A 16,341-nucleotide genomic window follows, 5' to 3' on the forward strand; every position below is an offset into this window, starting at 1 on the left:
TCACACATTTTCAAACAGCACAAATTACAGCTTGCCGTTCTCGTTCATGACGTTTTGCACTTCAGATTACCGGATACCTTGCACAATTTCTTTACCCCCATTCAACACTCCTTCACAACACGACAGAGCGCCAGAAACAACCTTACCATCCCAAAAGCAAACCATAGGACTGGCCAGTTCACTGTCAAGTATTCAGGTGATAAATCATGGAATAGCATCCCTAGCAACATTCGCAACATAAATAGCAGAAGTCATTTCCAAAAAGAGTTCAAAAACTATCTCCAATCATCGTAAACTAGTTATACTTCATATTCATAGATTGATTACCGTTTGTCTGTATACTTAAGCAGGTCATTTTTTGTTCCTTTGTGTTTGTGTATTTTTGTTTGTTTTTTGTCCACCTATATATATAATGTATTTTGTAAATCCTTTATGATTTTTTCTATTCTGTCAATATTGCAAAACATTCAATTTGATCAGCAGCCCCAGTAATTAGTAATTCCTAATATTGTAAAAGGGGACGGACTCGACGAGTTGCGAATACAACTATTTTTCGTCTCCCTTTCCCATGTTGAATACTTCATACATTGTAGAATTGTTGTATATGTATATGCATTTCTGGGAATAAAGATTATTATTATAAGATGATGGATACTGTAATAAGGTTATTATCACTAGACTTGCTCGTAAAAATACACGAATATTTAAAAAAAAAAAAAAAAACATTTTGAGAAAAGGTAAATAGTTACGATGAAAGTTTCGAAGAGGACCTTGTAGGTTGAGATCCTTGTTTTACGTACGTTACTGTTCATTGGCAACAACGACGGATGTGTCAAATGCTTAAAATGGACGACACCTCGAACATAATGCAAGGTGTAGTTCATGAACAAAGCAAGTTGGAGTGTTGAAGTATGGATGTATTATTATACGACGGTAATACATCCATGATATATACTGACTAGCAGGAACTTCCCACATTATCACTCAGTAAACTACACGCGGTAAATTCAGAATCTGTCGAACAGAAGGCAGTCGTTTATTATCTACAGTAGTAGCAATTATCTACATCCACAGTTAAAAAAATTCACAAACACAAATTATATCAAAAGAAATACGATATAATTCCAAATAAAATGGGTACGCACTGAAATTAAACATTACAATGCCTTCTCTAGTTTCCATAGGTAGTGAGACTACAATATTAACACTTTAAAACAGCGATGAACATAAAAAAGTCTCACCGAGAAAAGTGTGACATTTTATATATAAATATTATAGATGTAACAGTTTAAAAAAACACGAATAAGTTATATCTTCTCAATGCAGCTGGAAAGAATATTGATTATATTATTATAAAATATTCATATTTAAATGTCACCATAATATGCTACATAATTATGTATGCAAATTCAAGGATGTACATTTTATTACAGAGTTCACTATCATTGTGAAGGATAACTGCTACAAGCTTGGTGTATCATAATCTTAGCCACAAACAGATAAAGTAAGTTCTGTCAACTTTTGAAAGCTAGCATTTGATGGATTTTCGAAATTTCGAGGTTCTGTAACTTAGGAATGCGCAACTTTTTGGAGAAACAATTTCAGAGGTCAAAAAAGTGAACAATACCAATAAATGAAGAGAGAAATAAAGCATTGTTAGACCTCTTCCTTTGCATAGTCGATTAGTTTGTAAGGTATGCCATGTTGGATACCCTCCCGCATCGGCCAACCAATATTGAGGGCAAAGTCGGATACGTACACGATGTATATGTATGCTGTCTAACTGTCGGTAATTTCAATATTGGCGAGATTTAACGTGTGAGATCGTCCGGTGGCTGGCTTTAGCGTTGCCCAATATTCTTTACTGTTCCTAGGATAGAGAGAAAGAATGCTATATAGTGAACAAACCATTTGATGAATCACTTTCTTAAGCCGAAAACTGAAATTGGAATAACTTTGACGTCTTCTCGACAATGCAAGATAAAAGCTAGCCAGTGGGATACGATGTCTGCATTGTGCTTCTCCATCTGCCAGCACTTTTGAAAAACTGATTGGGCTGAACAACACACCGTATCTTAGAGTGTGTAATTTACAGGCATATTCTCCCGTCATGATATATGTTTACGGTACATAAAGTACCAGTATTTTACACATATAAGTAATTGGAGTAAAGCCAACTTACTTGGAATTTGAAGCAATGACTGTACTCTCACCCAAGGAATCACCCCATAGGCTGTTCTTATCATGACCAGGAGGACGAGCTCCTTTTTCTTCAGCAAGCTAGAAAAAATAGTTGGCCATGACAGTAAATGAGCGACAGAGACACTTAATTGACTGGGATTGTGTTTTTATGGTGCTGTGGTGTCATATCGGATATAACTTATGAAGGTAAGGTGGGGCGGGGGTATATTGGATATAACTTTTGAAGGTAACGGGGGGGGGGGGGTCATATTGGATATAACTTTTGAAGGTAAGGGGGGGGGGGGTCATATTGGATATAACTTTTGAAGGTAACGGGGGGGGGGTCATATTGGATATAACTTTTGACGGTAAGGGGGTCATATTGGATATAACTTTTGAAGGTAAGGAGGTATGTTGGATATAACTTTTGAAGGTAACGGGGGGGGGTCATATTGGATGTAACTTTTGAAGGTAAGGGGGGGGGTCATATTGGATATAACTTTTGATGGTAAGGGGGGGGGTCATATTGGATATAACTTTTGACGGTAAGGGGGTCATATTGGATATAACTTTTGAAGGTAAGGGGGTCATATTGGATATAACTTTTGAAGGTAAGGGGGTCATATTGGATATAACTTTTGAAGGTAAGGGGGTCATATTGGATATAACCTTTGAAGGTAAGGGGTCATATTGGATATTGGTAAGGGGGTTTATGTTGAATAACTAGACATAAGCAGGTGTATGGATGAAATAGCCTCATGTTCGGGTCTTTCTTGGTCATATCAGAAAAGTCAGCCTGTCTATTATCATTTGCCATCTCTGGACTGTTATCACAATAGTCACCATAACATAGCTTTCCTTGATACATGTTAAGGGTTTATGATTTTAGGTAAATGCGTCTCACTTGTACGAACCAAAGATGAAATAGTTCGACCCAATATGGCGATTGGGCATCCAAGACAATTCGCTGCAACAACACCGACATAGAAAACCAATACTCCTGATCCATCCCCAATAATTTATTTAATTAATAGAGTCTCCTATATAGATTCGAAAATCAAATCATAGAGTGGGGTCATTTTTGTTTTGCAATGTCGCATCGTGACTAACTAAGTAACATCCCTGCAACACGTCCAAAGAATTTTCAATTTAAAGTCGCACAGTAGCGCTCAGACAGACAGACAGACAGACAGACAGACAGACAGACAGACAGACAGACAGACAGGCAGACGGACAGCAAGACAAACAGACAGATGGACACTTTACAATGTATATAGCACAACTGTCCATTAAGTCATGTAGTTTAAATGTAACTACAAATTGCAGTAAGTTCTTAAGTCTATGGATTTAATTAGAGAGTGTAGCCCCCGGTGTGTAGTCCCAATTATGAGAATCTGAGAATATATGGCAAATATGTAATTCTTACCTCTTCAGCTATAGCTCGAATATGATAGGGTTCAAAGCCACAACACCCTCCAATGTAATGTATTCCTAAATCATAGGCTTCACGGGCAAATTTATGAGCATCGGCTCGGCTTATCAAACGTGTTTCCATGGCTGCCAATTGAACAATAATACAAACTATGGTCAATATACAGTGCAGTACTACAACCAATGACAGACAAACATTAACAAACAGAACTTATTACAGACATGGAAAGTAAACAAACACACAGCATGTTTTTAGTATAGAGATATGTCTGATTTGATAAAAGTAGTTTTATGGCCTCTATAGTAATAGCTCACATTCACATACAAATTTCAGGTTCCCCTGGCATTTCATGTAAATGTTAAGATCTAGAGGCCATAAAGCTCCTCTTATCAACCCATTAAATCTAAATCTCCATACTTCCAGTATGATGTGCCATGTGTTATCAACCCATTAAATTTAAATCTCCATACTTCCAGTATGATGTGCCATGTGTTATCAACCCATTAAATCTAAATCTCCATACTTCCAGTATGATGTGCCATGTGTTATCAACCCATTAAATCTAAATCTCCATACTTCCAGTATGATGTGCCATGTGTTATCAATCCAATTCATTTGTTTACTTTCCTGACTAACAAGTTCTAATTGTTAATGCTTGTCTGTCGATGGGTGTAATATTCGCAGCTGAGATTTATGCGTTGTATATTCTTTGCCACATCTCGTAAGCTTGCCATGACAACCCCCCCCCCCCCCCCCATGTACAGGCACTGATTCGAACAAATTACTCACCAAGGGGCCACTCTGGTAAATGCATATACCCGAACTTATTATTATTGACTTCTTGTGTATGGAATCCAACTGGTTGAGCCATCAGGTAGGGTTTCAAACCCGCTTCATCCAGAGCTTCCTTCATCATCTTCATCGTACGAATACTTGTATCAGGATCATATAGACAGTTAACACCAAGCACATCAGCACCTGTATAAATGTTAGAAGACAAGTGTCTTGGTATTTTAGTTGTTTATCGTTAACATGGGGCACATCAACACTTGTATTGGAGTAGGCGGAACACACCTTTCTCACGTTAATGACGTTTTGGCACAGTTATTATCTTATAATAGTAAATGTAGTTACCAAGACAACTTATGGATATCGAATGCCGTTTTCGAACAATGATAATTCTTTTCCTTTATTTGTGAGTACATAGCCCAGAGACTTTGTTATGTGGTTCAACATGATGTCATTGGCAAGAATATTGTTGAGATAAAAAAACAGCAGCAGCAGCAACAGCAGCAACAGCAACAACAACGCATATTTCTCATTCATAACCATCGATATCATTCCGATCTTGGTGTATTTTAAATCAGTGAGTTTATGATTTTGGAAGTATATAAAAATGGCAGGTAACCCTTGACTATCTCACCAGTTCTCAGGAGCATCGCTAGCGCTGAAAGGGCTGTTTTGTATGTACCGATATCTTCCGCATAATTACTGTACTCACATATCCTTGTACTGTCATGCCCTCATTGACTACATATAATAGGGCTAATCATTCGTAACCGTGTTACTGAGATGCCCCGAGCATCGCAATCACACGGAACATCGCAGTATAACACGTCAACAAGTGATTATAGCCCTATGTTGTCGGTAGATATCGGTACATACAAAACAGCCCTTTTAGCGATCCTCCGGTGCGGACTGGCGAGACAGTCGATCACCTTTAGGCGACCTGTATGATCTTCTCGTTGGCGGCGCTCTAATCTCCGTTTGCAAACAACAAGGCGTTTACATTTCAACGGTGCCATCAGAGACTGCTTGTAACAGTGTCATTTGTTGTAAACCCCAGTGTGTACGGTCAGAGTGTACAGAAAAGTCGGGTACATTGGAGGTTCTACAGGCATTCAAACATAAGAAAAAATATGACAGGGCAAATTTAAGATATTGGAATATTTCCACCATATGAAGATGCCTGGTTTCACGGTGAGATTATAAGCACATACAAAACATACATACATACATAATTTCAAAGTCATGCTACCTAACAACCACTGACCTGCTTTTGCCATTCGGACTGCACACTCTCCAGGACTGACGTCGTTCGAGTCGCCTGCAGGACATATTCTCATTGTTGCCGCCAACGGTTTCCCTGTTTTCTTCAGCACTTCCAGTCCCCATTCAAGTTCCTCAATGGAAGCGAAAAACTATAGATTGAAGTGATAGTGCAGGGGCATGAGTTTTCGTGTGAGATGCATGTTAATTTTATGAAACATATATGGTTACGTTCATTATAGGACCACATATAAAAAAAGACATGTTGGCAGTTTTTATCTTCAAAATTAGTCTGAGGGGGCTAAAATAAAATTTGGCCCCAAGACCCTATTCTTAACCATTGGTTAGGCATTGAAAACCCATGAATCCGTGATTATAGTCAACTTCCATTGATATGGCCTTAGCAACAGCCAACAATGCCTGTATATTTTGTAAAGATAACAACATTTTTGGTTAGTCAAATTTACCCACCTTTACCCAACCTTTACCCTACCTGTGACCCACCTAACTACCATCTCTGTCAAGGGGTAGTACGAGATAAAGTAATACTTTTGACTTCACAGCCCCAGGGGAGAGGTCACCGGAGGTGAATTAAGTCAAAGGTGTCACTTCGTCTCATATTCAGCACATTTACACATCCTCTGCTAAAGATTTACCCCGGTGGAAAGACATGGTCAAATATCACATTTCGTATAGTGAACTAAACTCTAGTGAAAGTTATAGTGGGTTGAAAATACAACAAACTCAACTTTTACAGAAGAGGATATGAAAAATGAGTTCCAAAGCTACGTTTTATTTATTGATGTAGCAACTAATGGATATGCAATATCATGTCTGGTACCGCAGAATTTTTCTTTCGACAAGGCGTGAAGGAACAGCAATCTAAAGTTTTGCCTTTATTGAAGGCATTCAGTTTACATCTGATATAAACACATTGTTGATCAATAGCATAGCATCAATTGAATGGTTACTATACAACGTTATGTATTCGAGTGAATAGACCCAATTATTTTTATTCAAAACTACTCGCGCCATTATGTCGTATGCATTGTCTACGTTTCTACTAGTATAGCTATTTGGGTGGCGTTACATGTCAATTCAAAGGAACAACATGAATAGACGTGTTCTCCGCTGTTACATTTGATTACGTTATTTCATCGAAATTCTAAAATAAAACATGATCAAGGACAATGTAGTATAAAATAAAGATGATAAATTCAGTATCTGAAGAATATCTTTTATAATATTTCAAAGGAACAATATGAATATATGCATATTTAGTTTAGTTATTCAGCGTGAAGGCACTCTTACATTCGATTACGCAACGAACTTCCTCTTGGTCAGTCATGAATAAAGGTTGAAAGTAACAGCAGAGACAGATTCTAATGTACCACCCAACCCCAACCCACCAGAAAATAGTATCTTGAATCAAATTTTATTGCATTGTTAGCTATCATTCCACGTGTTTTAGTACTCAAAGAAAATCTGACATTCAAATCCTCAACGTAAACGTCTCATACACAAATAACTTTCATTGCTTGGAATAAGTAGTCACATGCCAACTTGATGACTAAGTCTATCTCATTTTGACACATTGCAAAGTGGGAAATTAATAAGCACTCATGAAATGCCTTTAACAACGATTCATTTACTTTTTAATATGATATTTCTACAGAACGTAGAGGAAGAACTGCATACAGAACAAATAACAAAAATACCGCCAATGTAGTTGTAGCACAACTGTACAGTTTTTAAAAATGCTAACATGCGAACAATAAGTGTTCATTTGGTGAATGACTATCCAGTTGCCTATCCAACCATGTTGCTATCTTTACGATATATGCTATCATTTGGCTGTTGCTATGAATGTGGTCTTGTTGCTAGGCATATTTACATACATTTTTTGAATGTTTATTCAATTGTCTATTAATCCCCTTTGTTATCTTTGCAATATATGTGATCATTTGGCTGTTGCTATGGGCGTGGTCTTGTTGCTAGGCACACTTGCATACATTTTTTGAATGTTTATTCATTTGTCTTCTGTTCCTGTTGTTATCTTTGCAATATATGTGATTATTTGGCTGTTGCTATGGGCGTGGTCTTGTTGCTAGGCATATTTACATACATTTTTTTGAATGTTTATTCAATTGTCTATTAATCCCCTTTGTTATCTTTGCAATATATGTGATCATTTGACTGTTGCTATGGGCGTGGTCTTGTTGCTAGGCACATTTGCATAAGTTTATTCATTTGTCTTTCTATTCCTGTTGTTATCTTTGCAATATACATGATTATTTGGCTGTTGCTATGGGCGTGGTCTTGTTGCTAGGCAAATTTACATACATTTTTTGAACGTTTATTCAATTGTCTATTAATCCCTGTTGTTATCTTTGTGAAATACACGACCGTTTGGCTGTTGCTATGGGCGTGATCATGGTTACTACGGTATTTACATACATTTTTTGAATGTTTATTCATTTGCCTACCATATGATGTTGTTATTTGACCAAAATATACTGCCATTTGGTTGTTGCTAAGGGCGTGGTCATGGTTGCTAGGGCCAATTTTGTCAAAATGTTTTGAAGAATAACATGCAGAAACATCTCACCAAGTTTCAGACTCGGTGACCAAGTACTTTTTGAGATATAAGTTTTTGACCAAAAATGAACATTTTTACACCTAATTTGCATATCACTCATGGAATCATGGTATGCTTAATATTTCTTTGTCCATACATCCCTAGATACATTCCCATTAAATTTCAGCCCAATCTGCTCAGTAGTTTTGGAATTATAGATTTTTAACCAAAAAGACACATTTTTAGCCCTAATTTGCATATCACTGATGGAATCCTCCCGTCATGGACAAATCTTACTTTACATCCCCTTAAGAATGTTCCCACCAAATTTCGCACCAATCTGCCCAGTAGTTTCTGAGTTTAAGTTTTTTGACCAAAAATCACATTTTTTTACCCAAATCACACATCTGTGATGCGATCATTTTGATTTGAACAATTTCCCAACTAGACACCCAGGGTAATGGACCCACCAAATATCATGGCAATCGGTTCAGCAGTTTTTGAGTTTAAGTTGTTTACACACACACACACACACACACACACACACACACACACACACACACACACACACACACACACACACACACACACACACACAGACAGACAGACGCCGGGCGATCCCTATAGCACTACTGAACCTCAGTTCAGTTGTGCTAAAAACGTTCTAAAGTAGCTGCCATATTGACTTTTTCCATTGCTCTAGAAAGTATCTCAATTGGTCCAAAGTGGGGGTAAAACATTCTGAAGGTTTCTAAAGGTGTTTTACTGAGTGATGTTTCTTTTGTATCTAATATTTGCAAGAGGTCCAATTTATGTAACTTGTATATTAATATTGAGAGGTAAAATTTCAAATTTTGTGTAGACCTAAACTTGGACTCTATCCTGTGTAGAATGTACCTGGACAGGATTCAATACTACATGTGTAGATACGTATTAAAACCAGATGCCATATCTGAAAAGGAATATTTTTAATGTATGTGTATACACTTGATAACAAGTCACACCAATACGCCGAAATTGGTCAAAAGGACATATCATTTGGCAAGGGTCGTTCTATGCAGTAAATGAATGCCTTTATTTTTTTACGATGCATGTACCCATAAATGTACATGGGGAAGGAAGCCATTGATGCTTTTATAGATCCCTTACTGTTCTGAGGTGTTATCAATACACACTATAAAATGATTAATTGATGTAGTCACAATAACCCTTTCTGGTAAACTGTTCCAAATGTCTACGACATATTGACTGGAAAAATATTTACGTATATCCAATCTGGATTAAAAGAATTACTAAGTAATTACGATGATTTAATTGGTGTAGTAATAACAATAACCCTTTCTGGTAAACTGTTCCAAATGTTTACAACATGTCGACTGAAAAAATATTTTGGTATATCCAATCCGGATCTGTCTTTAAATCATTTCAATCTATATCCCCTGGTTGTCGAAGTAGATACTTTGAAAAATACAACTGGATCAAGGAGAATATGTAAATGGAAAAGTTTATACACTTCAAGCAAATCAGCTCTAATTCATCTAAAGTTGTCTGTTTCAATACTGTATGCGTAACTGTCCTCATAATTCAAGCCACCAAGCTGCGGAATCATCATGGTGAACCGACGCTGCACTGTTTCAAAAAATGCAATATCCCTACTCGTATATATGTGGGGAAAACACTGGGGAAGCATAGTCAAGGTGTGGACTTACTAGTGCTTTAAAAGATAAAAACCAACCAGAGTATTCATATCATAGTAACTGAAATAATTCATGGTTGGCGTACATTTTTGAAAGAATAGCAATCACCAACATCAAACAATACAGGAAATCAAATAAACTGGAAGCATCGTACATAATATGCAAATGATATGCAAATAAAGAAGCCAGAATTTATCATTTTGTGTTTAAAATGCAAAATTATACAACTGTCTACAAGTTTATAGTCTACAGGATGCCCATAAGTACATGTATACAGATATAAAGCAATCGTACAGTTCACATATTTTAATTTGCCATCAATATACAGAAAAATCATGATCTTACATCATTTATGAAACTGCTGCAAAAATTACCCTTATTATTGAAATAAAAATTGCCAACATATATTTTTTTAATTGCTCAGATGATGGGGAACACAATGAGATATGTTGGCAAAAATTAACATGAATTTCACACGAAACCCAAAAATCTGCCATATGCCCCCACACTATGAATGAAATATGTTTTCAAAATTATGCGACCCAAATTTTGAGAGAAGAGTTGGGTTGATGGAAGATACCATGCATCTGTTGTGGACAACAAAGCGCATACTGACAAATAATTTTAATATTTACCTCCGCTAATAGGAAATCCACGTCCTTTTCAACAAACACTTTACACTGAGTTTCAAATTCCTTCTGTACGGCCTCCTTTCCTTTGCCATCGGTATAACTAGGTGTTGGTGATATCCCACCGACGACCAAGGCGTTACTTTCGTTGGCAACTTCTTTTGCGATGTCACAACCAGCACGATTTAGTTGGTCACTCTGTGTATAAAAAATTCGTTGACAATACAGACCCATGGGTATGCACATCGAAACAAACACATTCTTATGAGACACAGATACACAGACACGCACGCTCTCTCTCTCTCTCTCTCTCTCTCTCTCTCTCTCTCTCACACACACACACACACACACACACACACACACACACAAATCACATGTAACAGAGAGCGTTAAGCTATGGTGCCACTTTGATATGGCGGAAAGTATTAAAAAGTACTTGATGGCAATTTTAGCGAGATAAACAGTAGCAGATACCTCCCACTTATTGTTTACCGTTATATTTGTAGCTTCTGTTATACTCTGACTACCTCCGGCTTTGTAGTTCAACTTGTCATCAGTAGAGTAAAATGTGAACGCTTGAATGACGTCCGCTCCAGCTCGTAGGTACTCACGACTCAACTGTCGAACTGTCAAAAATCGAAGAGAGGGTTTACATAAATAATACTGAAAATGATGACATTTTCAAAGGTATCACACGTTTCTGTATACCAATCTGCATGTTGCATATAGATGATTAAGCCCCTTCTCGCCGAGTGCTCTGCAAGCCACAAACGTAGCTAAGTTATGTCTCAGTGTGTATATATGTATGTATGTATGTGTGTATATATGCATTACCTGCATCAGGATGTTGTACGGAGGCTTCTGACGTCCAAGGACCAGCTTTCACATAACCCCTTTTCTCAAGAACAAATACGAAACTACCATCGCCAATCAATGGTCGACCTGACGCTAGACGCTCCAAAAGACCTTCCTTTTTAACCTACAAAATATGACAAATATAGCACACCTGTAGTATAGAGAAGAGAGGAGCAAACAGCGATGACAGTATTTAAAAAAAATATTTGCAAATACTAATTAATGACGCAAATGTTTGTACTTGTTTGTATTTGGGCCATCCTTGATTAGAACATTAGCCGAAATGCTTTACCTGTGAACATTCAACTGTAATTCGTTTCATCTTTAATTTAAAAAAACAATTTGTACACTTAGGAATTGTAATACATGTAAAACATGTATTTGTGTAATAACAATTAACATTTGAATTTACAAAGAAACAATAACTTTCTGAATGCAATCGTGTTTCACTGAGTAGATTACGTAACCGTATGCGTGTCAATGCTTGGGAAGACTACTTTTGCTTTTGGCCATCATGGATCAAAGTCGTTCACTTAGTCCCACCACCACTACCATCGCGTTGAAAGGCATTGGTTAAGTTTCCCAACGACTGCCACCAAAGTAAATTTGTGTGAAGGCATTGAATGAGTCAGTACGTTTGTTTGGATCTGATTAGCTGAGCTGAAGGCCAATATTGCAAACACTAGATGGGAACACTCCTTACATTGTCAGGACTGAGCTAGGTCACCATTTTTACAACATTATCCTTACTACCTTACCCAACTATTCCCACTTTTCTCCTGTGAGATCCACTTCTCTCCTCACATCACAACTGAAAATTCACTATATGGTTGTCAGCAGCGATTTGATGATATGGTCTGATATTATGTAGACTGTCGACAGTCGCTCGCGCCTTTTTTTCCCTACGTTTTATCGTTGCCACTATAATCGTATACTGATATCGAGGGCCGAAGCATCATACTAACTCGTCTTCTTTCATGGTGATAGTAGTAATCGTAACGCGTCGTATATGAATTAAAATACTAAACGTACAAAACAGAGACGAAAATATCATGACAAAGACAGAAATAGCGACACTGAGTATGTTCAAAAAGCTTTAACGTTATCCAGCTATACATAGAATGAATATATAATGATCACTATATTTCACTCTCTGTGTTATACCATAGACCATATGGTCATACAAAGTGACGAGAAGAAAAGCCAACTTAATGTCATCGCCAGCCTGGACAATGTTCTTCTTATTCTGGCGATTGCCTAAGATCTGAACTTGAAGATACAGTAACTATACAATGAAAATCGCTGACCTTCAGTTGTGCTCTCAGTCTATATTGTCCATGTCAGAGGACCACTTTCTACCTCCACGACCTTGCGTTATATATAGTTCTGTTTGCAGACGGCGGAGTAAGTCGGCATTCGATTCTGACATTGCCCTACATACCTACTTCCAAAACACCTATGTTACAAGTCTATTGCTAATCTGGATGCCAACGTGGTCTCTAATGGAGGTGTAAATCGTAACGATACTGTATAGGAACTTGACGAGCCTATTCCGAGCACGTAAGCAAAATGCTTGCGGAGCCTATTCCAAGCACGTAAGCAAAATGCTTGCGAATAACACAAGAGACGAAAAAGTACAATAGAATGATAGAATCGCTATATATGTAATAGCCAAGTACTTCAATTTGTTAAAACCGTTCAAAAGCCTTCAGAAACACGTTGCCATTTCCAATTTGATGATCCCATGTAAGTGTTAGTCTAGAATGGCGTACTCTAGTACAAATATTTGTAGAACAGACTGGGCAGTGGTGTGAATTCAGAATTTTGACAGGCGATATCGCTATATCGTGGTATATGTGGTACTTGCATCGATATTCGTGGATGGGTTCTCACACGACATACGTAAGCTACACTTGTATGTATATACTCACCTGCATTTTCAGAGCAGCTTATCCTATAGACGAAATGACCGAGCTGTTTATGTTGGAAGACTGATGACACACATGTGTTCACTATCACTATGACCTCTTCATACAAACACGCCCTACGATGAGAGTTGTCAGCCCCAGGTCGACTTTAATAGCTATGGGCGTCTCGATTATGCTATGTAGGACAGCTGGGGAAATGGAATCCCTAACTTAATCAGGGATACTGAGGTCTTGTAGGGGAAATGGAATCCCTAACACAATAAGGGAAAGGTCGTCTGCTAGGGCCCTATATAAATGCTACGACACTTCTGGTGTTATTCTACCTCTTTCGCATTTTATCATTCCATGTATACGTCAATATTATCAATAATCTAATCCATTCTCTGAAGTACACAACGAGTAACTAGTGTCCGATGAATACCCCTCAAAATACTATCATTATCGTCCGACATTATCGCCACTCTATGTAATTCTCGTATCGATCTTGGCAAAATTTGAAGTTCTTAATGAATGGAAAGAATATAAAACGGACTTCAAAACTGTCATTATAAATTATATTAAGATCTATGGTGGACGTCCACCTATTTGATATGAGGGATCCCTTTCTTTAGTTGAAAACAACGGTTCGATAAAAATTACGTGCTTTACTGAGGACTGAGCCTTGAAGCATTTTACTCTCCACAAAGAGAAACTACTTTCCACACTCATGATATTGTACATTATAATGGGTGTGTTAACACTGAGTGACCCATAAGCCTACCTGTCACAGAGTTCATCTTTCCATGGCCAATCCAACGTCTATACTTGAACAAATACCTGGAAAGGGGTTTGATTGCTGAGCGTCAAATTTTGTCATAAAACTCACTGACATCTGACGACTCGACTGTACAACTTTAGCGTATACTAGGATGAAGGGTCATAGTTACCATAGATATATAGGAAATGAATGATAAAGGGTTATAGTCATCTTTTCTTAGCGCCTGGCGTTCCCTAAATTAACCCCCCCCCCTCCGCCTCCTCATTTCACTCTTCCCTAAAACCTGAAAGCGACACGCAGCGCAGGTCATCCATCACACAAAGTCATGGCAATGTAAGGGTTAATGACATGACAATAGGTCATTTTGTTTGCTGTAGCTGTACGTTGTATGCAGTCGGGACAAAAACAAGTGTTCATAATATACATGTAATACTCGTTTGTTGACTAATAAGACATGTGTTATATCGGAGTCAGTCATGATTCAGAGTGATTTTGTGGCATAAACCACAGGGGCACGTATTATTGCTTAGATTGCCGTTTTCTTAGGAAAATATCGTACGAATCCTGCCGCTACAAATGTATCAATCTCAGTCTATACTAGTAGGAATACTCCTTTCTCCTTACACTGATCTCGAGGTAGGAATATATAGTCAAAAGGTTGTTATACTAGTATTTAGTCTGTAGACCTGGAAAACAACAATCTATAAAATATTGCACGCCCCTATGGCATAAACAGGCTAGGATTAGTAAGTTCTGTATTAACACGATCCATTCTGAATTTCAATTTAAGTCAACAATTGAAAACAAGAAGGCATTATATCGTTTTCGTTCGTTCGTTCGTTTGTTTGTTTGTTTGTTTGTTCGTTCTTTCGTTTGTTGCTGTCCCAATCCCTGCAATGCATGGTTGCCGTCCCGAAGAGACCACACACAAATTTGCATAAAAAATAATAATTAACGAGGAACGTCATTCTAAGTAATAATTTAAAAGGTATTTCATAAATGTTGTGTTCTGGAGAGTCATTTCATGATTTCACATTACAAATTTCCCGCGATTACCTAGAGCAGCTTGTTGAAACTCTATTCACCTTCATAATATTATATGAATTTCAACCCAGCTAGCTGTATATTATAGGGGACCTGGCAGGATAGAGGTTGCAGTGTGAATGCTTTAATCCCAAGTGCTTATAAGGGGGTCGTTGTGTCGCAATAGATTTGTTCCAGGGGTAATAATATTGTAAAGCGCTTTGAGCACAGAGTGGGAAAGCGCTATATAAATTATAATTATTACCGACAATGAATAGTCATAAGTTTGAACTGCTTTTTTTCCTTCAGATAAACGTTCAGTGAATATTTACATATTTCAAACGAGAAAATTAATGATTGCAGAGTTTGAGCTGAATAGGATTTCTACTCCATAACTTGATCTTATCTCATCCAGTAGGGATGTACTATTATGCAATCTGTTGTCATAATATTCCCTAAACAAACTAAAAACCATCTGTTATCTTGGACACTGTGATAACAAATTTGAAGTATACACGAACTAGGTATACAAATCAATTTCATCCAACCTCGCCGAAATATTGCGTGTCACAAAATACATTCTTATCTTTGCTCATGCAATATTCATGAATAAAGCCATGAATATATTAATATGATGACGACAACATAAGCCGTATTTACAAATGAAAACAAAATACAAGTGATTGTAACACATTTCTACCACTCAAGTCATTGAAGTCTGGGAGAATGCAGGTCTATGCATATATTAAAATTTACATAGTCTACTCGTGCTACTGCAATGGGCCGGATAGAAACAGTATTTCACATTTACTTATATTCTGCCTTCATTTGTAGCAAGTTCACATGTCTGATCAGTGTTCTCCTTATCTAACATTGTTGTATGAACCATGAACCCTATACACGTAGGGTCTATGTATGAACCATGAACCCTATACACGTAGGGTCTATGTTAGACTCTCTCACAGTCCTCGAAGCTTCGCATAAATAGCTAAAACTTGGGTTGTTTTGTGTGTATCTACTGCATAATTGTACTTGCATACTAGTATCCCAGTATCCCTAACCCTGTACTGTGCGCCCTCATCGATCACATAGGGCTAACATTTTGTTGATGTGTTAGGCGAAGCCTCGTAGGGTCTGTGTATGAACCATAGACCCTATACACATAGGGTCCGTGTATGATCTATAGACCCTATACACGTAGGGTCTATGTAT

At 37.6% G+C, this 16,341-nt stretch overlaps 1 protein-coding gene across 1 annotated transcript; it reads right to left on the bottom strand.

Annotated features, from left to right (window-relative positions):
* Positions 1 to 1,086: 1,086 nt before the first annotated feature.
* LOC144433888 (betaine--homocysteine S-methyltransferase 1-like) lies at positions 1,087 to 13,503 on the bottom strand. Its single transcript, XM_078122281.1, has 9 exons — positions 13,353 to 13,503; positions 11,401 to 11,545; positions 11,059 to 11,192; positions 10,573 to 10,764; positions 5,667 to 5,814; positions 4,403 to 4,591; positions 3,608 to 3,738; positions 2,183 to 2,280; positions 1,087 to 1,870 (listed from the first exon to the last, which is right to left on the bottom strand). The coding sequence occupies exons 1-9, from the start codon at positions 13,356 to 13,358 to the stop codon at positions 1,780 to 1,782; spliced, it is 1,134 nt and encodes a 377-aa protein (XP_077978407.1). The 5' UTR covers positions 13,359 to 13,503; the 3' UTR covers positions 1,087 to 1,779.
* Between the last annotated feature and the right edge of the window lie 2,838 nt (positions 13,504 to 16,341).

Source organism: Glandiceps talaboti, chromosome 4 (genome assembly GCF_964340395.1).
Source record: "Glandiceps talaboti chromosome 4, keGlaTala1.1, whole genome shotgun sequence".
Classification (NCBI taxonomy): domain Eukaryota; kingdom Metazoa; phylum Hemichordata; class Enteropneusta; family Spengelidae; genus Glandiceps; species Glandiceps talaboti.